Consider the following 24,258-nt stretch of genomic DNA (forward strand, 5'->3'; position numbering starts at 1 on the left):
TCTCTCTGTCATGCAGGTGAAAGAGGACCCAAAAGCGACTTGGCGAGAACAGAGTCTTTAATCCAGTAACGAAAAATACAATAAAAAAACACAACTTTCACTCGAAATGACGAGGACCGACTGGAGACTCGATCTTGAACAGCAGGTGAACAGCAGGTTGCCTCGGGAAGGCACTTGAACCAAACAGACTCAGACACCTGCTCACCACGCAGCATCTGAGGGAAACACGACACGACAGGGCGATACACAAACACAGCACGGTGAATTCTAGACAAGGAACCGACAGGGCAGAAACGGAAAACAAGAAGAGAAATAGGGACTCTAATCAGGGAAAAGGATCGGGAACAGGTGTGGGAAGACTAAATGATGATTAGGGGAATAGGAACAGCTGGGAGCAGGAACGGAACGATAGAGAGAAGAGAGAGCGAGAGAGTGAGAGAGGGAGGGGGAGAGAGAGGGATAGAAAGAGGGAAAGAACCTAATAAGACCAGCAGAGGAAAACGAATAGAATGGGAAGCACAGGGACAAGACATGATAATAAATGACAAAACATGACACTCTCCTTATCAACTTTCCTTCATCTGACTGCAATGATTTCTAAAGAACTAAACAGGTGTAAGTAAACCCTGGACCCCGGTCATGGCTAGGAGGGATCCTGCTTTTGACAAATTAATGTCAGATTTTCTTTTTATGCAGCAGTTTAGGAGAATTAACGTATTAAGTTAATGTTTCATGTAAAACATATATATATATTCACTAGGTGTATTCATTCAATTTGTCCAATAAAAAAATGCTTGTTTTTCTTTTCGTTTGCAAAACGCTTTGATAAAGTGTGCACTGATGAATATGACCCAGGGGAAAGCAATGCTCGATGCCCACTAAGAATTAGCTTTCACCTGGTAACTACGTTTTCCACTAGAGGGTGATATACAGCTAACTGCCAAAATAAAGGAAACACCCAGATAAAGTGTTTTTAAGACTCCCCCTCTATACTGCCCCTGTTGGAGAAAGTGCGTACCCATAGTAAACTGAAAATATTTTTTCCCAAAATTGCTAATATATGCATATAAAAATTATTATTGAATAGAAAACACTCTAAAGTTTCTAAAACCGTTTAAATTATGTCTGTATGTAAAGCAGAACTCTCAGGGCAGCCTTTCTCCCAAACTCTCTCTTGTGAAGAGAAAAGTTGGGTCAACTTTGACGTCATGGCCCCCACCCTTCCCAGGCAGCTACCGATCCAGGAACAGTTTCTATGTCTTCAGCGCGATGTCAGCTTTCAAGTGGCACGTTCATTGTGAGAATCCCACGAGCCCTGCACGTTTGGCGGGCGAAATTGCTCGTGTCCCTCTGAAAATCATGCACTCTTTTGCGCGCGGCCGATTTGGAGAACGTCTTTTTCCATGATGCAGCATTTGAAGCCGGATTGTCTGTTAGCGTTGCTCTTTGTTCTACATGCTAAAAACATCATAAAACATGGTTTGACCAGTTTAATCGACATATAATATGTAAATTGGAAGTTTTGATGCGCAAGAGTGCTGGACCAGAAGTCATTTTTGACGCATTTCAACTGAAGCTGTTAGCATATGCTAATACAGGGACACACAATGTGAAACCAAACGATGTATTGGGTAAGTATGACTCCTACGTCTTCTGATGGAAGAACATCAAAGGTAAGGGAATATTTATGTGGTTATTTGGGGTTTCTGTGGACTCCAAACGTAGAGGAGACATAGTGCTAATATCTGAGCGCTGACTCATAGTATAGCCCAGTGAACGATGTCTGTAACGTTAAAAATAAATGTAATACAGCGGTTGCATTAAGAAGTGTATCTTTGTAAATATGTGTAGAACATGTATATTTAGTCATGTTTATTGCTTGTTATCTGACGTTATCTGTCGGAGCTATCATCATTTCTCCGGACATTTGAGAAGCATTTTTTGAAATGTCGTCATTGTAAACCGAAATTTATGGATATAAATGGCATATTATTGAAAAAAAATTAAATGTACTGTGTAACATGTAATATTACTGTCATCTGATGAAGATTTTCAAAAGGTTAGTGAATTATTTCTTTTTTAATCCTACTTTTAAATTAGATTTTTTTCTGGGACAAAATGGCCGCCGCGTGCCTTTTGTCTCGGTGGTGATCTAATATAAATATGTGCTATGTTTTCGCCGTAAAACATTTTAGAAATCTGACTTGCTGGGTAGATTAACAAGATGTTTATCTTTCATTTGAGCTATTGGACTTGTTAATGTGTGGAGGTTAAATATTTTTAGGAATATTTTTTCGCATTGTGCGTTATGGTAATGAGCTTGAGCCGTAGTCACAATCGCGGATCCGGGATGGGGAGTCGTAAGAGGCGTTGGGCCACCACATGCTGCCAGGACACCTTCAATGTGCTTTGGCATATATTCTACAAGTGTATGGAAATATTGGAAGAATGTGACACCATTCTTCTACGAGATATTCTATAATTTGGTGTTTTGTTGATGGTGGTGGAAAACACTGTTTCAGGTGGTGCTCCAGAATCTCCCATAAATGTTCAATTGGGTTGACATCTGGTGACTGACACACACTCACAGAACTTTGGAACTGAGTTATATACAGTGCCTTCAGAAAGTATTCAGACCCCTTGAATTTTTTCACATTTAGTTATGTTACAGCCTTATTCTAACATGGATTAAGTAAATAAAAATGGTCAGCAATCTGCACGCAATACCCATTAATGACAAAGTGAAAACAGGTTTTTAGAAATGTTAGCAAATTTATTCAAATATAAAAACAGAAATACCATATTTACATAAGTATTAAGACCTTTTGCTATGAGACTCAAAATTGAGTTAAGGTGCATCCTGTTTCCATTGATCATCCTTGAGATGTTTCTACAACTTGATTGGAGTCCACCTGTGGTAAATTCAATTAATTGGACAAGACTTGGAAAGGCACACACCTGACTATATAAGGTCCTGAACCCAGCAAATCTGACCAATCGGGGGAGAAGGGCCTTGGTCAGGGAGGTGACCAAGAACCCAATGGTCACTCTGAGAGACCTAAAAATAGCTCCCCATCCAACCTGACAGCTTGAGAGGATCTGCAGAGAAGAATGGGAGAAATTCCCCAAATACAGGTGTGCCAAGCTTATAGCGTCATATCCAAGAAGACTCAAGGCTGTAATTTCTGCCAAAGGTGCTTCAACAAAGTACTGAGTAAAGGGTCTGAATACTTATGTAAATGTGATATTGAATTTGTAATTTTTAATAAATTATCAAAAAATTATAAACCTGTTTTAGCATATTTCTAACAAAATATGGAAAAAGTCAAAGGGTCTGAATACTTTCCAAAGGCTCTGCATAGTATAAAGAGGTATAGAGTACAAAGGCAAGAGTAAAAGTATGCCAGCCTTACTGGTGAACTCCCGCTAGTGCCATCCTCCTCTAGTTACTGTCTTAAAGATCAACTAAACACTCAACCTCCATGGACGTACTGCGCCAGTCGATGCCTACTGTGAATAATACACTAATACACACACATCTTTATCAATGTCTCTGTGTGGTGCATATTTCAATATGTTCATTAATAATTAAACTGCATTCTTTGTCCATCTTCCTATAAGTGGGTGTAAAAACAAACAAGGATGTGGTCGAGCAACATATCTAAGTATGGGCTTTGCGGGTGGTGGGTGTGTTTTGTGCTGATCAGCAGCATATAAGAAAGGGACGATTGAGCACTAATAAACACACCCTCTCACTGTAGACAGCCACCTGTTCATACCTGTCTGCCTCTATAGGGGGGCCAAATGGAGCGTTGGAGGTTGAGCTTACAGGGTAAGTGTGGTATTATATATTTTAAATACTCTTATTGTTTTAGACTGGACTTTAGAATGCAGCTTGAAGTATTTTTCCATTTTATATTAATTTCGCAATGTACTGTATATGCATATTTGTAAATACAGTTCATGGATTGCACCTTGAAATTTTGTTTCATTGTTAATGTTTTTTGGCTGATTTTCAAGGGGAAGTTCAGGATTTTATATATACTACAAAGTAGTCTATGTGCAAGAGAAACTATAATCCTTTGTTCAGTTTTTGTGAAACAGCAACTACACGCAGCCAACTGTAGCCACCGCTAGCTAAAAATCAGTGGGAGTGATAGGGATAAAAGTGCAATAAAAAAAATGTAATTGACAAATTAACTGAAATAAACTCATTATTTGGTTTAAGTTTACTTGGAGTGATTTAGCCATGTAGCCCTTTCCTGAAGTCAATGACCAAAAGTGCACTCTTTGGCCTCATGGGTGGAATGTTATTCATATTTTTCATAATTTTATAAAGATTATTTCGAAATACCCAAAGAAAAACTGGTGTTTCTAACAGTTTTGCTATATTTCAGTCTTCTGTGATATATATGAAGTGTAATATTGAGATGCAAACTCAAAATTGAATACATTTCACCTCTATATCTGACATGGTACAGGTGTCTCCTTTTTAAGCCCATAACCATGTGTGAGATGTATACTATTGTTTCAAAGTAAATTTGTTAGACTACCAATAATCACTTTGTGTGACCCTGATTTAGCCACTGCAGTAAAAGGTTAAAAGAAATGAATCCGGTTTATCCTTTACATTTACATTTAAGTCATTTAGCAGACGCTCTTATCCAGAGCGACTTTCCTTTCACTACCATTGATTGTTAGCTAGTGATAGCAAAAGTTTGTATAGCCTATTTTTGTTTTGAGTTGAGTTACTTCCATTACAGATAAACCATGAAACCCCATTGTTGGTTTGTGAAACAAATAAGGTGCATTGACACGTTTGCTTATTCAACCATCTAACAAGAAGCTTGTAATGCAGCTATGGTGCAGCTATGCAAATCCCGATTTTTGCATTTAATGTCATCAATAGGACAAGATAACCAAAATGAGCTTTAATAGTTGTGTTATCTTTCCCTGTGAGTTACATTTACTGCACTTTACAATGTGTTATAAGGACATTAATGTCCAGTTATAAGCTGTACAGTTACGTATGCCATGCCTGTTTTATAGTTTATCTGTCTTTATGACCTAGGATATATGGACTTTTATCAGAATGTTTAGCATTTCACATGACTGACTCATTGTTTCTACCAAATTCCCCTGGTTTCTTGTTCACGATGCTGAACTGACTTGTCCTACTTCCTCACTCACAGCCAGCATGTTTCAGTTCATGCTGTTCACTACTCTTCTGCTGGGTAAGTTAAGTCTAAGAATCTTGCTGCATCGCAGGAAATACAGAGATTCACTGAAAACCCGCAATAACACATGATTATATTAACAGTATTGCACTTTTCACGTAGCTAAAAGCATATAACCACCGTTCAAGCAACATTATGGGACTAAATGTTCAAATCCTGTTGCTGCAAGATTATTTTTGCTGTGACAATATGGGTGAAATTAAGATCCTTCATCTGTATAGTGATTTGTGAATGTTTGGTGGTCTTATGGTTTGAATTGCTCTGTGGATGCTCTTCCCACAGATTTATCCGCAGTGTCCAACACAGCTGTTCTAGTACGGGATGGATCCTCTGTGACTTTGCTCTGCAAAAACCCTAGCATGAGTAATGCTTGCTGGAGCAGAACATGTAATGGGTTTTGGTGCGTTGAACCAATAGTGGAGGTATCAGGACCTGACATTTTTGGCCCGACACACCCTGACAAATATAGTCTCAGAGGAGACCTGAGCATTGGAGAGCTAGACCTCACCCTTTCAAATGTGAAGCCAGCAGACGATGGGACCTACTGCTGCATGACCAGTGCATCACCAAACTCAATGACCTACCATCTGAAAATAGTTAATGGCAAGTGGTTTTAAGTCAATGTCCTTAAATCCTGGCCCATGGAAAGTACTCCCTTTCTAAGTATGTGTTTGCCTTTATTGTTGCTTGTGTCACTGATCGTTGTAACAAACAGTATATTTACTATCAATTCACTGCGATACTAGACTTTTGTCCAACAGCAGCAAATGTCAGATTTTGGAATGTCGAATAATCACTAGAATTGACTTGCCTGGTCAAAATAATGACAATAGCTCATCACAATAATGACTTCAATGAAGCAATAACCCAGATTTGGTTATGTTTAGGCAAGGACTCAACTTGGTCAGGGTCGGGGCTATTGTTAATTAAGGGAGAAGTTACACGACCATTAGACCTGATCACGTGATAACACCTGCTCAGCAGCCCTCTGGTGGACGAACTGTCATACTGCCTCCCGACGTATAACCACCTTGGTCAGACGTCCAATAGCGCAGTCTGAGGCATGCGACCTGGCTGACTTGCCTGAACTGTTTTATTTTGTCTTTGTCACACAGGTTGTGTGAGGGAGCTCCTGGAAGATGTTTGTTTCATTTATAATGACATTAAGCACTTTGCAAGCCCAAATGCAAACCAATGTCAACAGAGCTGCACCCAACTTGATGCCTGTCAGTATTTCACATATATTCACAGGTAGACATGTTCAATTGAAATATACAACATTCCAATGGTACAGCTGTTAGTTTAGTTTTTATAACGGTCACTGGTACCCACAGATATCCTATCAAATTACAATATGTTTACAAATGTATTGTTTTATACAATATTTTACCATATTTGATCTGTTTCTATAATTAAAGCTTTTCTTTACCAATATGGATGATTCTGTTGTTAGAATCTCATTGTGCATTCTAATAATTCTGTATGTCATTTTATGCTGCTACCAGTAACACTGATCATAGTAGTTCGTAAACATTGAAAAGGAATCTCCAGCTGCGCATAGCTTCATAACTTCAACAGCGAATTTACCACATGACTGAGTTAGCAATTACACAGACTTTCATATGCAACAGATATCAACATCACTAAATGTTGATCTTCTCACAAAGTCGACAGGAGTGCTATCTGAAGGGCTCAGCTGGTGGCAGGGCAATGAATGTGATACACTTAGAAGACAGAGTTTCAGGCTACACCCTTAAAGACTGCAAGGAAAAAGGTAAGCACCTCCACCTGTTTTTATCTGAAGATCGTTATAAAGACACATTCCGCAGCTGTTCCTTCTCTTTTGGACCACTATCATGGGTAGTATTCACTAGAATTAGAAAAGGAAGCAAACGGGCCAAACCAGAGCTGTCTGAATTTGTCCAATACGCTATGCAAGTGATGCATTGTTTCCGAGGAAGTAGCCTTGTCGTTCAGGGCCATTCGCCAACACAAATATAATTATATATACAGTACCACTCAAACATTTGGACACACCTACTCATTCAGGGGCTTTTCTTTATTTGCACTATTTTCTACATTGTATAATAATAGTGAAGACATGAAAACTATAAAATAACACATTTGTACTCATGTAGTAACCAAAAAAGTGTTTGGTTAAACAAATCTAAATATATTTTATATGTTAGATTCTTCAAAGTAGCCACCCTTTGCCTTGATGACAGCTTTGCACAATCTTGTTATGCAGGTGAATGAGGACCCAAAAGCGACTTGGCGAAAACAGAGTCTTTATTCCAGTAAAGGATATAAGCAATACTCCTGGACAATCAGAGCAGAAAACAAAACATAAAAATCTTAATTCCACTCGTAGTGACGAGGACAGACTGGAGACTCGACCATTAACTGTAGGTTGCCTCGGGAAGGCACCGACCGTAGCAGACTCAGACACCTGCTCACACGCAGCATCTGAGGGAAACAAGACACGACAGGGCGAGACAAAGACACAGCACGGCGAACTTCATACAAGGATCCGACAGGACAGAAACGGAAAACAAGGGGAGAAATAGGGACTCTAATCAGAGGACAAGATAGGGAACAGGTGTGAAAAGACTAGATGATTGAGTAGGAGAATAGGAACAGCTGGGAGCAGGAACGGAACGATAGAGAGAGGAGAGAGAGGGAGGGAGAGAGAAAAAGGGAACGAACCTAATAAGACCAGCAGGGGGAAACGAACAGAAGGAAAGCATAATGACAAGACAATATAAGACAAAACATGACAGTACCCCCCCACTCACCGAGCGCCTCCTGGCGCACTCGAGGAGGAATCCTGGCGGCAACGGAGGAAATCATCAATCAGCGAACGGTCCAGCACGTCCCGAGATGGAACCCAACTCCTCTCCTCAGGACCGTAACCCTCCCAATCCACTAAGTATTGGTGACCCCGTCCCCGAGAACGCATGTCCATGATCCTACGTACCTTGTAAATAGGTGCGCCCTCGACAAGGACGGGGGGGAGACGAACGGGGTGCGAAGAAAAGGCTTAACACAGGAGACATGGAAGACAGGATGGACGCGACGAAGATGTCGCGGAAGAAGCAGTCGCACAGCGACAGGATTGACGACCTGGGAGACACGGAACGGACCAATGAACCGCGGAGTCAACTTACGAGAAGCTGTCGTAAGGGGAAGGTTACGAGTGGAAAGCCACACTCTCTGGCCGCAACAATACCTAGGACTCTTAATCCTACGTTTATTGGCGGCTCTCACAGTCTGTGCCCTGTAACGGCAAAGTGCAGACCTCACCCTCCTCCAGGTGCGCTCACAACGTTGGACAAACGCCTGAGCAGAGGGAACGCTGGACTCGGCAAGCTGGGACGAGAACAGAGGAGGCTGGTAACCCAGACTACTCTGAAACGGAGATAACCCGGTAGCAGACGAAGGAAGCGAGTTGTGAGCGTATTCTGCCCAGGGGAGCTGTTCTGCCCAAGACGCAGGGTTTCTAAAAGAAAGGCTGCGTAGTATGCGACCAATCGTCTGATTGGCCCTTTCTGCTTGACCGTTAGACTGGGGATGAAACCCGGAAGAGAGACTGACGGACGCACCAATCAAACGACAGAACTCCCTCCAAAACTGTGACGTGAATTGCGGACCTCTGTCTGAAACGGCGTCTAACGGGAGGCCATGAATTCTGAACACATTCTCGATGATGATTTGTGCCGTCTCCTTAGCGGAAGGAAGCTTAGCGAGGGAATGAAATGTGCCGCCTTAGAGAACCTATCGACAACCGTAAGAATCACAGTCTTCCCCGCAGACAAAGGCAGACCGGTAATGAAGTCTAAGGCGATGTGAGACCATGGTCGAGAAGGAATGGGAAGCGGTCTGAGACGACCGGCAGGAGGAGAGTTACCTGACTTAGTCTGCGCGCAGTCCGAACAAGCAGCCACGAAACGGCGCGTGTCACGCTCCTGAGTAGGCCACCAAAAGCGCTGGCGAATAGAAGCAAGAGTACCTCGAACGCCGGGATGACCAGCTAACTTGGCAGAGTGAGCCCACTGAAGAACAGCCAGACGAGTAGAAACAGGAACGAAAAAGAAGGTTACTAGGACAAGCGCGGCGACGCAGTGTGAGTGAGTGCTTGCTTAACCTGTCTTTCAATTCCCCAGACTGTCAACCCGACAACACGCCCATAAGGAAGAATCCCCTCGGGATCAGTAGAAGCCACAGAAGAACTAACGAGACGGGATAAGGCATCAGGCTTGGTGTTCTTATTACCCGGACGGTAAGAAATCACAAACTCGAAACGAGCGAAAAACAACGCCCAACGAGCTTGACGTGCATTAAGTCGTTTGGCAGAACGGATGTACTCAAGGTTCTTATGGTCAGTCCAAACGACAAAAGGAACGGTCGCCCCCTCCAACCACTGTCGCCATTCGCCTAGGGCTAAGCGGATGGCGAGCAGTTCGCGGTTACCCACATCATAGTTGCGTTCCGATGGCGACAGGCGATGAGAAAAATAAGCGCAAGGATGAACCTTATCGTCAGACTGGAAGCGCTGGGATAGAATGGCTCCCACACCCACCTCTGAAGCGTCAACCTCGACAATGAATTGTTTAGTGACGTCAGGAGTAACGAGGATAGGAGCGGACGTAAAACGTTTCTTGAGGAGATCAAAAGCTCCCTGGGCGGAACCGGACCACTTAAAGCACGTCTTGACAGAAGTAAGAGCTGTGAGAGGGGCAGCAACTTGACCGAAATTACGAATGAAACGCCGATAGAAATTAGCGAAACCTAGAAAGCGCTGCAACTCGACACGTGACCTTGGAACGGGCCAATCACTGACAGCCTGGACCTTAGCGGGATCCATCTGAATGCCTTCAGCGGAAATAACAGAACCGAGAAAAGTGACGGAGGAGACATGAAAGGAGCACTTCTCAGCCTTCACGTAGAGACAATTCTCTAAAAGGCGCTGGAGTACACGTCGAACGTGCTGAACATGAATCTCGAGTGACGGTGAAAAAATCAGGATATCGTCAAGGTAGACAAAAACAAAGATGTTCAGCATGTCTCTCAGTACATCATTAACTAATGCCTGAAAAACAGCTGGAGCATTAGCGAGACCAAACGGCAGAACCCGGTACTCAAAATGCCCTAACGGAGTGTTAAACGCCGTTTTCCACTCGTCCCCCTCTCTGATGCGCACGAGATGGTAAGCGTTACGAAGGTCCAACTTAGTAAAGAACCTGGCTCCCTGCAGAATCTCGAAGGCTGATGACATAAGGGGAAGCGGATAACGATTCTTAACCGTTATGTCATTCAGCCCTCGATAATCCACGCAGGGGCGCAGAGTACCGTCCTTCTTCTTAACAAAAAAAAACCCCGCCCCGGCAGGGGAGGAAGAAGGCACTACGGTGCCGGCGTCAAGAGACACAGACAAATAATCCTCGAGAGCCTTACGTTCGGGAGCCGACAGAGAGTATAGTCTACCCCGAGGAGGAGTGGTCCCCGGAAGGAGATCAATACTACAATCATACGACCGGTGAGGAGGAAGGGAGTTGGCTCTGGACCGACTGAAGACCGTGCGCAGATCATGATATTCCTCCGGCACTCCTGTCAAATCACCAGGTTCCTCCTGAGAAGAGGGGACAGAAGAAACAGGACGGATAGCAGACATTAAACACTTCACATGACAAGAAACGTTCCAGGATAGGATAGAATTACTAGACCAATTAATAGAAGGATTATGACATACTAGCCAGGGATGACCCAAAACAACAGGTGTAAAAGGTGAACGAAAAATCAAAAAGGAAATAGTCTCACTGTGGTTACCAGATACTGTGAGGGTTAAAGGTAGTGTCTCATATCTGATACTGGGGAGATGACTACCATCTAAGGCGAACATGGGCGTAGGCTTCCCTAACTGTCTGAGAGGAATGTCATGTTTCCGAGCCCATGCTTCGTCCATAAAACAACCCTCAGCCCCAGAGTCTATCAAGGCACTGCATGTAGCACCCGAACCGGTCCAGCGTAGATGGACCGACATAGTAGTACAGGATCTTGATGGAGAGACCTGAGTAGTAGCGCTCACCAGTAGCCCTCTGCTTACTGATGAGCTCTGGCTTTACTGGACATGAATTGACAAAATGTCCAGCAAGTCCGCAATAGAGGCACAGGCGGTTGGTGATCCTCCGTTCCCTCTCCTTAGTCGAGATGTGAATACCTCCCAGCTGCATGGGCTCAGTCTCTGAGCCGGAGGAGGGAGATGGTTGCGATGCGGAGAGGGGAAACACCGTTAACGCGAGCTCTCTTCCACGAGCTTGGTGACGAAGATCTACCCGTCGTTCTATGCGGATGGCGAGTGCAATCAAAGAGTCCACACTGGAAGGAACCTCGGGGAGAGAATCTCATCTTTAACCTCTGCGTGGAGTCCCTCCAGAAAACGAGCGAGCAGCGCCGGCTCGTTCCAGTCACTAGAGGCAGCAAGAGTGCGAAACTCTATAGAGTAATCCGTTATGGATCGATCACCTTGACATAGGGAAGCCAGGGCCCTAGAAGCCTCCCTACCAAAAACTGAACGATCAAAAACCCGAATCATCTCCTCTTTAAAGTTCAGGTAATTGTTAGAACAATCAGCCCTTGCCTCCCAGATAGCTGTGCCCCACTCTCGAGCCCGGCCAGTAAGGAGTGATATGACGTAAGCAACCCGAGCTCTCTCTCTAGAGTATGTGTTGGGTTGGAGAGAGAACACAATATCACACTGGGTGAGAAAGGAGCGGCACTCAGTGGGCTGCCCGGAGTAACAAGGTGGGTTATTAACCCTAGGTTCCGGAGACTCGGCAGACCAGGAAGTAGCAGGTGGCACGAGACGAAGACTCTGGAACTGTCCAGAGAGGTCGGAAACCTGAGCGGCCAGGTTCTCAACGGCATGACGAGCAGCAGACAATTCCTGCTCGTGTTTGCCGAGCATGGCTCCCTGGATCTCGACGGCAGTGTTACGAGAATCAGTAGTCGCTGGGTCCATTCTTGGTCGGATCCTTCTGTTATGCAGGTGAATGAGGACCCAAAAGCGACTTGGTGAAAACAGAGTCTTTATTCCAGTAAAGGATATAAGCAATACTCCTGGACAATCAGAGCAGAAAACAAAACATAAAAAACTTAATTCCACTCGTAGTGACGAGGACAGACTGGAGACTCGACCATTAACTGTAGGTTGCCTTGGGAAGGCACCGACCGTAGCAGACTCAGACACCTGCTCACACGCAGCATCTGAGGGAAACAAGACACGACAGGGCGAGACAAAGACACAGCACGGCGAACTTCATACAAGGATCCGACAGGACAGAAACGGAAAACAAGGGGAGAAATAGGGACTCTAATCAGAGGACAAGATAGGGAACAGGTGTGAAAAGACTAGATGATTGAGTAGGAGAATAGGAACAGCTGGGAGCAGGAACGGAACGATAGAGAGAGGAGAGAGAGGGAGGGAGAGAGAAAAAGGGAACGAACCTAATAAGACCAGCAGGGGGAAACGAACAGAAGGGAAAGCATAATGACAAGACAATATAAGACAAAACATGACAGTACCCCCCCACTCACCGAGCGCCTCCTGGCGCACTCGAGGAGGAATCCTGGCGGCAACGGAGGAAATCATCAATCAGCGAACGGTCCAGCACGTCCCGAGATGGAACCCAACTCCTCTCCTCAGGACCGTAACCCTCCCAATCCACTAAGTATTGGTGACCCCGTCCCCGAGAACGCATGTCCATGATCCTACGTACCTTGTAAATAGGTGCGCCCTCGACAAGGACGGGGGGGGGGGGGGGAGACGAACGGGGGTGCGAAGAAAAGGCTTAACACAGGAGACATGGAAGACAGGATGGACGCGACGAAGATGTCGCGGAAGAAGCAGTCGCACAGCGACAGGATTGACGACCTGGGAGACACGGAACGGACCAATGAACCGCGGAGTCAACTTACGAGAAGCTGTCGTAAGGGGAAGGTTACGAGTGGAAAGCCACACTCTCTGGCCGCAACAATACCTAGGACTCTTAATCCTACGTTTATTGGCGGCTCTCACAGTCTGTGCCCTGTAACGGCAAAGTGCAGACCTCACCCTCCTCCAGGTGCGCTCACAACGTTGGACAAACGCCTGAGCAGAGGGAACGCTGGACTCGGCAAGCTGGGACGAGAACAGAGGAGGCTGGTAACCCAGACTACTCTGAAACGGAGATAACCCGGTAGCAGACGAAGGAAGCGAGTTGTGAGCGTATTCTGCCCAGGGGAGCTGTTCTGCCCAAGACGCAGGGTTTCTAAAAGAAAGGCTGCGTAGTATGCGACCAATCGTCTGATTGGCCCTTTCTGCTTGACCGTTAGACTGGGGATGAAACCCGGAAGAGAGACTGACGGACGCACCAATCAAACGACAGAACTCCCTCCAAAACTGTGACGTGAATTGCGGACCTCTGTCTGAAACGGCGTCTAACGGGAGGCCATGAATTCTGAACACATTCTCGATGATGATTTGTGCCGTCTCCTTAGCGGAAGGAAGCTTAGCGAGGGAATGAAATGTGCCGCCTTAGAGAACCTATCGACAACCGTAAGAATCACAGTCTTCCCCGCAGACAAAGGCAGACCGGTAATGAAGTCTAAGGCGATGTGAGACCATGGTCGAGAAGGAATGGGAAGCGGTCTGAGACGACCGGCAGGAGGAGAGTTACCTGACTTAGTCTGCGCGCAGTCCGAACAAGCAGCCACGAAACGGCGCGTGTCACGCTCCTGAGTAGGCCACCAAAAGCGCTGGCGAATAGAAGCAAGAGTACCTCGAACGCCGGGATGACCAGCTAACTTGGCAGAGTGAGCCCACTGAAGAACAGCCAGACGAGTAGAAACAGGAACGAAAAGAAGGTTACTAGGACAAGCGCGCGGCGACGCAGTGTGAGTGAGTGCTTGCTTAACCTGTCTTTCAATTCCCCAGACTGTCAACCCGACAACACGCCCATAAGGAAGAATCCCCTCGGGATCAGTAGAAGCCACAGAAGAACTAACGAGACGGGATAAGGCATCAGGCTTGGTGTTCTTATTACCCGGACGGTAAGAAATCACAAACTCGAAACGAGCGAAAAACAACGCCCAACGAGCTTGACGTGCATTAAGTCGTTTGGCAGAACGGATGTACTCAAGGTTCTTATGGTCAGTCCAAACGACAAAAGGAACGGTCGCCCCCTCCAACCACTGTCGCCATTCGCCTAGGGCTAAGCGGATGGCGAGCAGTTCGCGATTACCCACATCATAGTTGCGTTCCGATGGCGACAGGCGATGAGAAAAATAAGCGCAAGGATGAACCTTATCGTCAGACTGGAAGCGCTGGGATAGAATGGCTCCCACACCCACCTCTGAAGCGTCAACCTCGACAATGAATTGTTTAGTGACGTCAGGAGTAACGAGGATAGGAGCGGACGTAAAACGTTTCTTGAGGAGATCAAAAGCTCCCTGGGCGGAACCGGACCACTTAAAGCACGTCTTGACAGAAGTAAGAGCTGTGAGAGGGGCAGCAACTTGACCGAAATTACGAATGAAACGCCGATAGAAATTAGCGAAACCTAGAAAGCGCTGCAACTCGACACGTGACCTTGGAACGGGCCAATCACTGACAGCCTGGACCTTAGCGGGATCCATCTGAATGCCTTCAGCGGAAATAACAGAACCGAGAAAAGTGACGGAGGAGACATGAAAGGAGCACTTCTCAGCCTTCACGTAGAGACAATTCTCTAAAAGGCGCTGGAGTACACGTCGAACGTGCTGAACATGAATCTCGAGTGACGGTGAAAAAATCAGGATATCGTCAAGGTAGACAAAAACAAAGATGTTCAGCATGTCTCTCAGTACATCATTAACTAATGCCTGAAAAACAGCTGGAGCATTAGCGAGACCAAACGGCAGAACCCGGTACTCAAAATGCCCTAACGGAGTGTTAAACGCCGTTTTCCACTCGTCCCCCTCTCTGATGCGCACGAGATGGTAAGCGTTACGAAGGTCCAACTTAGTAAAGAACCTGGCTCCCTGCAGAATCTCGAAGGCTGATGACATAAGGGGAAGCGGATAACGATTCTTAACCGTTATGTCATTCAGCCCTCGATAATCCACGCAGGGGCGCAGAGTACCGTCCTTCTTCTTAACAAAAAAACCCCGCCCCGGCAGGGGAGGAAGAAGGCACTACGGTGCCGGCGTCAAGAGACACAGACAAATAATCCTCGAGAGCCTTACGTTCGGGAGCCGACAGAGAGTATAGTCTACCCCGAGGAGGAGTGGTCCCCGGAAGGAGATCAATACTACAATCATACGACCGGTGAGGAGGAAGGGAGTTGGCTCTGGACCGACTGAAGACCGTGCGCAGATCATGATATTCCTCCGGCACTCCTGTCAAATCACCAGGTTCCTCCTGAGAAGAGGGGACAGAAGAAACAGGACGGATAGCAGACATTAAACACTTCACATGACAAGAAACGTTCCAGGATAGGATAGAATTACTAGACCAATTAATAGAAGGATTATGACATACTAGCCAGGGATGACCCAAAACAACAGGTGTAAAAGGTGAACGAAAAATCAAAAAGGAAATAGTCTCACTGTGGTTACCAGATACTGTGAGGGTTAAAGGTAGTGTCTCATATCTGATACTGGGGAGATGACTACCATCTAAGGCGAACATGGGCGTAGGCTTCCCTAACTGTCTGAGAGGAATGTCATGTTTCCGAGCCCATGCTTCGTCCATAAAACAACCCTCAGCCCCAGAGTCTATCAAGGCACTGCATGTAGCACCCGAACCGGTCCAGCGTAGATGGACCGACATAGTAGTACAGGATCTTGATGGAGAGACCTGAGTAGTAGCGCTCACCAGTAGCCCTCTGCTTACTGATGAGCTCTGGCTTTTACTGGACATGAATTGACAAAATGTCCAGCAAGTCCGCAATAGAGGCACAGGCGGTTGGTGATCCTCCGTTCCCTCTCCTTAGTCGAGATGTGAATACCTCCCAGCTGCATGGGCTCAGTCTCTGAGCCGGAGGAGGGAGATGGTTGCGATGCGGAGAGGGGAAACACCGTTAACGCGAGCTCTCTTCCACGAGCTTGGTGACGAAGATCTACCCGTCGTTCTATGCGGATGGCGAGTGCAATCAAAGAGTCCACACTGGAAGGAACCTCCCGGGAGAGAATCTCATCTTTAACCTCTGCGTGGAGTCCCTCCAGAAAACGAGCGAGCAGCGCCGGCTCGTTCCAGTCACTAGAGGCAGCAAGAGTGCGAAACTCTATAGAGTAATCCGTTATGGATCGATCACCTTGACATAGGGAAGCCAGGGCCCTAGAAGCCTCCCTACCAAAAACTGAACGATCAAAAACCCGAATCATCTCCTCTTTAAAGTTCAGGTAATTGTTAGAACAATCAGCCCTTGCCTCCCAGATAGCTGTGCCCCACTCTCGAGCCCGGCCAGTAAGGAGTGATATGACGTAAGCAACCCGAGCTCTCTCTCTAGAGTATGTGTTGGGTTGGAGAGAGAACACAATATCACACTGGGTGAGAAAGGAGCGGCACTCAGTGGGCTGCCCGGAGTAACAAGGTGGGTTATTAACCCTAGGTTCCGGAGACTCGGCAGACCAGGAAGTAGCAGGTGGCACGAGACGAAGACTCTGGAACTGTCCAGAGAGGTCGGAAACCTGAGCGGCCAGGTTCTCAACGGCATGACGAGCAGCAGACAATTCCTGCTCGTGTTTGCCGAGCATGGCTCCCTGGATCTCGACGGCAGTGTTACGAGAATCAGTAGTCGCTGGGTCCATTCTTGGTCGGATCCTTCTGTTATGCAGGTGAATGAGGACCCAAAAGCGACTTGGTGAAAACAGAGTCTTTATTCCAGTAAAGGATATAAGCAATACTCCTGGACAATCAGAGCAGAAAACAAAACATAAAAAACTTAATTCCACTCGTAGTGACGAGGACAGACTGGAGACTCGACCATTAACTGTAGGTTGCCTTGGGAAGGCACCGACCGTAGCAGACTCAGACACCTGCTCACACGCAGCATCTGAGGGAAACAAGACACGACAGGGCGAGACAAAGACACAGCACGGCGAACTTCATACAAGGATCCGACAGGACAGAAACGGAAAACAAGGGGAGAAATAGGGACTCTAATCAGAGGACAAGATAGGGAACAGGTGTGAAAAGACTAGATGATTGAGTAGGAGAATAGGAACAGCTGGGAGCAGGAACGGAACGATAGAGAGAGGAGAGAGAGGGAGGGAGAGAGAAAAAGGGAACGAACCTAATAAGACCAGCAGGGGGAAACGAACAGAAGGGAAAGCATAATGACAAGACAATATAAGACAAAACATGACAAATCTTGGCATTCTCTCAACTAGCTTGACCTGGAATGGTTTTCAAACAGTCTTGAAGGAGTTCCCACATAGGCTGAGCACATGTTGGCTGCTTTTCCTTCACTCTGCAGTCCAAAAAATCCAAAACCATCTCAATTGAGTTGAGGTCAGGTGATTGTGGAGGCCAGGTCATCTGATGCATCACTCTCCTTCTTGGTCAAATAACCCTTACACAGCCTGGAGGTGTGTTGGGTCATTGTCCTGTTGAAAAACAAATTGTTGTCCCACTAAGTGCAAACCAGATGGGATGGCATATTGCTGCATAATGCTGTTATAGCCATGCTGGTTAAATGTGCATTGAATTCTAAATAAATCACAGACAGTGTCACCAGTAAAACACCCCCACACCTTCACACCACCTCCTCCATGCTTCACGTTGGGAACCACACATGCAGAGATCATCCGTTCACCTATTCTGCGTCTCACAAAGATATGGCGGTTGGAACCAAAAACCTAAAATTTGGACTCATCAGACCAAAGGACAGATTTCTACCAGTCTCGTATTTCTTGGCCCAAGCAAGTCTCTTCTTCTTATTGGTGTCCTTTACAAGTGGTTTCTTTGCAGCAATTCAACCATGAAGGCCTGATTCACGCAGTCTCCTCTGAACAGTTGATGCTGAGATGTGTCTGTTGCTTGAACTCTGTGAAGCATATATTTGGGCTGAAATCTGAGGTGCAGTTATTCTAATGAATTTATCCTCTGCAACAGAGGTAACTCTTGGTCTTCCTTTCCTGTGGCGGTCCTCATGAGAGCCAGTTTCATCATAGCACTTGATGTTTTTTTAAACATTTTATTTGATTGAACCTTTATTTAACTAGGCAAGTCAGTTAAGAACAAATTCTTATTTACAATGACGGCCTACAAGGAGGCAAAAGGCCTCCTGCAGGGACGGGGGCTGGGATTAAAAATATATATTTAAAAAATATATAAATATAGGACAAAACACACATCACAACAAGAGAGACAACACTTCATAAATAGAGACCTAAGACAACAACATAGCAAAGCAGCAACACATGCATCGCAGCATGGTAACAACACAACATGGTAGCAACACAACATGGTAGCAGCACAAAACATGGTACAAACATTATTGGGCACAGACGACAGCACAAACGGCAAGAAGATAGAGACAACTTTTGCGACTCCACTTGAAGAAACTTTAAAAGTTCTTGACATTTTCCGGATTAACTGATCTTCATGTCTTTAAGTAATGATGGACTTTCGTTTCTCTTTGCTTGTTTGAGCATTTCTTGCAATAAAATGGACTTGGTCTTTGACCAAACAGGGCTATCTTCTGTATACCACCCCTACCTTGTCACAACACAACTGATAGGCTCAAACGCATTAAGAAGGTTAAGATATTCCACAAATGTACTTTTAATAAGGCACACATGTTAATTAAAATGCATTCCAAGTGACTACCTCATGAAACTAGTTGAGAGAATGCCAAGCGTGTGCAAAGCTGTCATCAATGCAAAGGATGGCTACTTTCAAGAATCTCAAATATAAAATATATTTTTTGGGTTACTACATGATTCCATATGTGTTATTTCATAGTTTTGATGTCTTCAGTATAATTCTACAATTTAAAAAAATATAAAGAAATGAGTAGGTGTGTCCAACCTTTTGACTGGTACGTATATATCTTAAATTACTGCATTTTTACAAATGTTATGATATAATCGGCAATCCCATTGAAAAGATTAGGGGACATGAGGCAGTTACTGTCAAAGGTTATAAGAAATGTTTGTTTTCGTTTTCTGTTGCAAAACCTTTTGCAACAGATGATGAATAAGAGCCTGATGAGTGCATTAATGTGCACTAATGAATAAGTGCACTAATGAATAAGAGCCTGATGAGTGCATTAATGTGCACTAATGAATAAGTGCACTAATGAATAAGAGCCTGATGTCAAGATGTGTCTCTTCACAGGAAAGAAAACTGTAAGCATGGTGAAGATGTTTCTGAAAGTACCTCTGGGAGTTGACCTCAATGACCCTCTGGTGAAAGAGCAAATTCTCACACAGGTGGGAGGAGAGGTTTCAGGGAGTAACTTTGGATCTTTGCTATAGATTTGCTATGGCTCTTTTACAGCGTTGTACTGTAGCCTAATCAATGAAGTGGAAGAATACCTCTCAGACATGTGACAACACTTATACAAATGAGTAAATGGCCATCAGATCATTTCCTGTGGATCCCATCTTTATACAGCATTTGTCATCCATGTTGTTTTTAGATACAGGCAGAGATCGCCCAGACAGATGGAGGTGCATCTGTGCGATGGAAGGAGCAGTCGGATGGAAAAGTCTTCCAAAAGAAAGAGCAAGAGGAGAGAAAGAAAGAACGTAAGTCAAAAGACACAAGACATGACCACTTGAATGTTCCAAGTCTGTTAGTCCATTTGGTTGTTATTCTGGGTTAATACCTCAATATAATGCATCATAATATAAATAGCAATACATGTTACAATACCTCTTTGTGTGTGTGTGTGTGTGTGTGTGTGTGTGTGTGTGTGTGTGTGTGTGTGTGTGTGTGTGTGTGTGTGTGTGTGTGTGTGTGTGTGTGTGTGTGTGTGTGTGTGTGTGTGTGTGTGTGTGTGTGTGTGTGTGTGTGTGTGTGTGTGTGTGTGTGTGTGTGTGTGTGTGTGTGTGTGCATCTTCAGGACAGTGTGTAAAGAAGTCACAGGAATGCTGAGTGAGACTCCTACAGGGGACAAAGTGGACTTCATTTATTTGAAAGAGAAATTAAATTGTTGACAAAGACTTTCTTCTAATTGTTCTGCTTTATCTGAAATGTTAACTCATGTTCAAAGAGTTGTAGTAGGCACAACAGGGTATGCTGATTTGTTGATCATAATCTGTTCATCAAAGTTGAAGCCTTCATTCTTTTCATGCTTTATTTAACCATGATCAGTCACTTTGAGATCTCTTTTTCAAGTGAGCCCCGGGATTAATGTAGCAATGTGTAACAAAGCTAAATATCCCGATTCAATCAAAGCTACAAACCAGGCTTCTAGGGGAGGAGAACAACAACCTATTTACTGTATGATGAGAAACAATGATTGATTTAATATGCAATAAGTACAACTTTTTATTTCACTTTAAACACAGAGCTTTGAATGTGTGAATTCAAGTATGTTTACAGGGCAAAACAAGGGTGTCTGAACCTTATTGAGTATGGGCTAAGTGTGTGCTAAACAAATGTTCTAAAGATAATTATATTTGAAAACGCATACAATATCAACATTCCAGACTAAGTTATGTCAAACTATTTAAACTGTTCACATTAGATATGCATAATTGTCGCAGTGCAACAAATAACTTCCACATGGTATTTTCTCTTCACCGAAAACATGGTGACTCTGACCATGTTGACCTTATAGACCATAACTGGTCAAGTGTTGTTATTTTAGTAAGTTAAAGATAAGTTTCAGTATAGTTTTGTTTGTCAAACCTTGCCTTGTTAATTGTTTTATTTCAGTTTACGAAATAGTTTTTTCATGATTCGTTTTCGTGTTAGTTTGCTGTAATAATCTTCTTCCACACAGCTTTGATCATCATGCAGCTCGCTCGGGCCGAGTATGGGGCAGGTCCTTTCCAGGTCTCCCAGTGGAGGCCGGAGGCCCAGCCGATGTGTTCGCCGGTGGGGTGCCAGTCTCCGTTCAGGCTGGCAGAGCCACAGCAACTGTACCACCACCCTCCTCCTCCCTCCGAGAAGCTGCACGTGTTCTCGGAGATGTCTCCAAAGATGCAGGGTGAGCAGCCGTCATTGTCCTTGTCGGTTGTGCTGAAGCCAAAGCCATTCTGGTCAATGCCGGGATATTTCCCATGAATGGCGTCAAGGAGTGATGCAGAGAGAAGAGACAGGGAGAGATGCAGAGAGAATACTTCAGTTCTAATTCACTCTTGATTATATTGACTGCCAAAGGACCATTTAAGACACCATTTAAGAATATCAACCCAGAATACATATCATATGACATATGTGATGTGTAATGGTCCCATTGCTGCCACCAAATGTGAAATAACTATAACACTGAAGTACATAATATGACCACCGTTACCTGCATTGCCCCTGTAGGCTCCAACGTTCAGCTTGTAGCTCTCCTCCTCCGTGCCCAGACGGAAGTCACTGTACTCAGCGAAGGCAGTGCCCCCTTCAAAGTCCACAGATCAACCCGCATGGTCGATCTCAGCCCCCAACCCCCCTTGGTTAGAGCAAACACCTTACTCAGACCCAGCCAGTGGTCCTCTAGGAAACAACAGCAAAGAGAACTGAATTGAGAAGTGAAAAATGTACTTAACATAAATCCACTGCAGCATGCGGAACCCTCTATGATAGGTTGACTTAGAAGTAAACACGAGCATTACAAACAAATGCATTTCAATGTTTTCAGTATCAGTTGCTGGTGGAATGTGAGGTGCTCAGAGGGACCATTCCTTACTCTGTAGATTTCCAAAGCCTTATTCGTACTTGGCCCACTTCCTGTTGAAAAGAACCTCTGCCACAGAGCGCCTCTGAAAGACTGTCCAGCCTCCGTCCGCAAGCATTTCACAAAACACCTGTACACAATATCAATGTACTTTTGAATCAACAATGTTTTTGACAAGTTGTTTGTTGTGAACAAAACGGTCCAAGAATGGAACCCTGTGGAACTCCATTACCTCGTGCAAGCCTGGCAACACCTTCAACATTCTATAGCTAAGCTTTTACCGCCCCTTTGTTGTTGTGTAACCAAATTACAATAGTAGATATTAGTGATGCACCAATATGATATCTTTGGCTGATACCGATATTTTCCTTGCCAAAAGAAATTATACCGATAACCAATATTTAAAATTTTAGCGGCCTTTTAAGCATTATGTCAGGATTTGGCCAGGGTTGTTCCGGTTTTTGGTCACTAGATGCCCCCATTGTGCCTTTTGACCTTTTGTTTTCCCTTGATCCCCATTATTATTTGCACCTGTGCCTTGTTTCCCCTGATTGTATTTAAACCCTTTGTTTTCCTCTGTTCTTTGCTCTGTGTTTGTATGTTAGCACCCAGCCCTAGTACTCTGAGAACTCTTGTTGATCCCGGTGGACTCTCTTGTGGAATTCTGTTTTTTGTTCTTGTTTGTTTGTTTTTTGAGTATCTTTTGAGGCTTTTGTGCTTTACCTTCCACCTTGTGGATTTACTTTTTTTGTCTTGGAGGATTACCTTTGTTCTTGTAGGATTCCTTTTGAGGTTGTGGAGTTACATGTTTTCCTGAAGAACTTAATTTTTTACTTCATTAAATACACCGTCTCAAGTACTGCTGTGTCTGCCTCATCTTCTGGGTTCTGCCGACTATTCGTGGCTCAGTTGGTTAAGTGACTGTTTCTCACTCCGGAGACCCGGGTTCGTAACCGGGTCCTGACAGAAACACAGAGCCAAAAATGAACCCAGAGGCAGCCAGTTCCCAGGACCTTGTTGCCATGCTGTCCCACCACCAGGAGACTGTCCAACGCCACGAAGCCGCCCTGGTTCAGCAAGAGGCCTTAATGGCTAGACATTCTCATCTTCTGTCGGAGATGCTGACTTCCATAAAGCAGATATCTGATCGACTTACCCCGGCAACAGTTCCCATCCCAGTACCTCAGATTCACGTACACATGGCAGTTAACCCTCTGGCTGAACCTCGTCTTCCACCTCCCCAACGGTTCTCAGGTGATCCAAGTGCTTGTAAAGGGTTTCTCACCCACTGTTCTCTCTCCTTCGAGCTGCAACCCTCGTCGTTCCCTACCGACCGGTCTAAGATCGCATATATCATCACCCTGCTGTCGGAAAAAGCCCTGGCCTGGGCTACTGCTGTGTGGGATGCCCATAGTTCCTGCTGTGCCAGCTACTCTGCCTTTGCTGAGGAATTCAAACGAGTGTTTCAAGGCCCAAGCAGTGGTCCTGACTCGTCCTTGGATACCCCTGGCTTCACAGCCATAACCCTCACATCGACTGGTCTGTGGGCACTATCAAGCAGTGGGGTCCTACGTGCCAAGCTACTTGTATTTTCCCGAATTCCCCGAGTTCTACTCCCGACTCTTTAGAATCCATCGACCTGACCCGAGTTCCTGAGTGTTACCATGACCTCAAACTGGTATTTAGCAAACAGAGGGCCACCATGCTACCACCCCATAGACCTTATGATTGCCCCATCGAACTGTTTCCGGGCACTTGCCCTCCCAGGGGTCGGATCTTTTCCCTATCTCCACCCGAACGAGCTGCTATGGATACCTACATCAAGGACGCTCTGGAAACAGGCCTCGTGCGTCCATCCACCTCCCCGGCGGGAGCAGGGTTTTTCTTTATTATCTTAGCGAGTAGTCTCGCTGAAATTTTCTTACTCTTTCAAATGACTGCTCGACTTGAACTTGTTTAGTTGTTGGAAGCGTGTGTTTAGTATTTTCTTGCTTTTGTTCTGTGTAGCGCTGTATTTTTCGTGGTGTCATTACGTCATCTACCTACATTATATAGGTATGCACGTCATCTACCTACATTATATAGGTATGCACGTCATCTACCTACGTTATATAGGTATGCACGTCATCTACTTACGTTATATAAGTATGCACGTCATCTAC

General features: G+C 45.0%; 1 protein-coding gene across 1 annotated transcript; it reads left to right on the forward strand.

Moving 5' to 3' along the window:
- The first annotated feature begins 3,754 nt into the window (after window positions 1–3,754).
- Window positions 3,755–22,548, forward strand: LOC124014406. The gene is made up of 8 exons (XM_046329326.1): window positions 3,755–3,832; window positions 5,193–5,234; window positions 5,520–5,840; window positions 6,353–6,488; window positions 6,905–7,011; window positions 19,597–19,691; window positions 19,901–20,009; window positions 20,327–22,548. Exons 1-8 carry the CDS (start codon window positions 3,805–3,807, stop codon window positions 20,356–20,358), a joined length of 870 nt encoding a protein of 289 aa, XP_046185282.1. The 5' UTR covers window positions 3,755–3,804; the 3' UTR covers window positions 20,359–22,548.
- The last annotated feature ends 1,710 nt before the right edge of the window (window positions 22,549–24,258 follow it).

This window comes from Oncorhynchus gorbuscha, linkage group LG25 (assembly GCF_021184085.1).
Source record: "Oncorhynchus gorbuscha isolate QuinsamMale2020 ecotype Even-year linkage group LG25, OgorEven_v1.0, whole genome shotgun sequence".
NCBI lineage: Eukaryota > Metazoa > Chordata > Actinopteri > Salmoniformes > Salmonidae > Oncorhynchus > Oncorhynchus gorbuscha.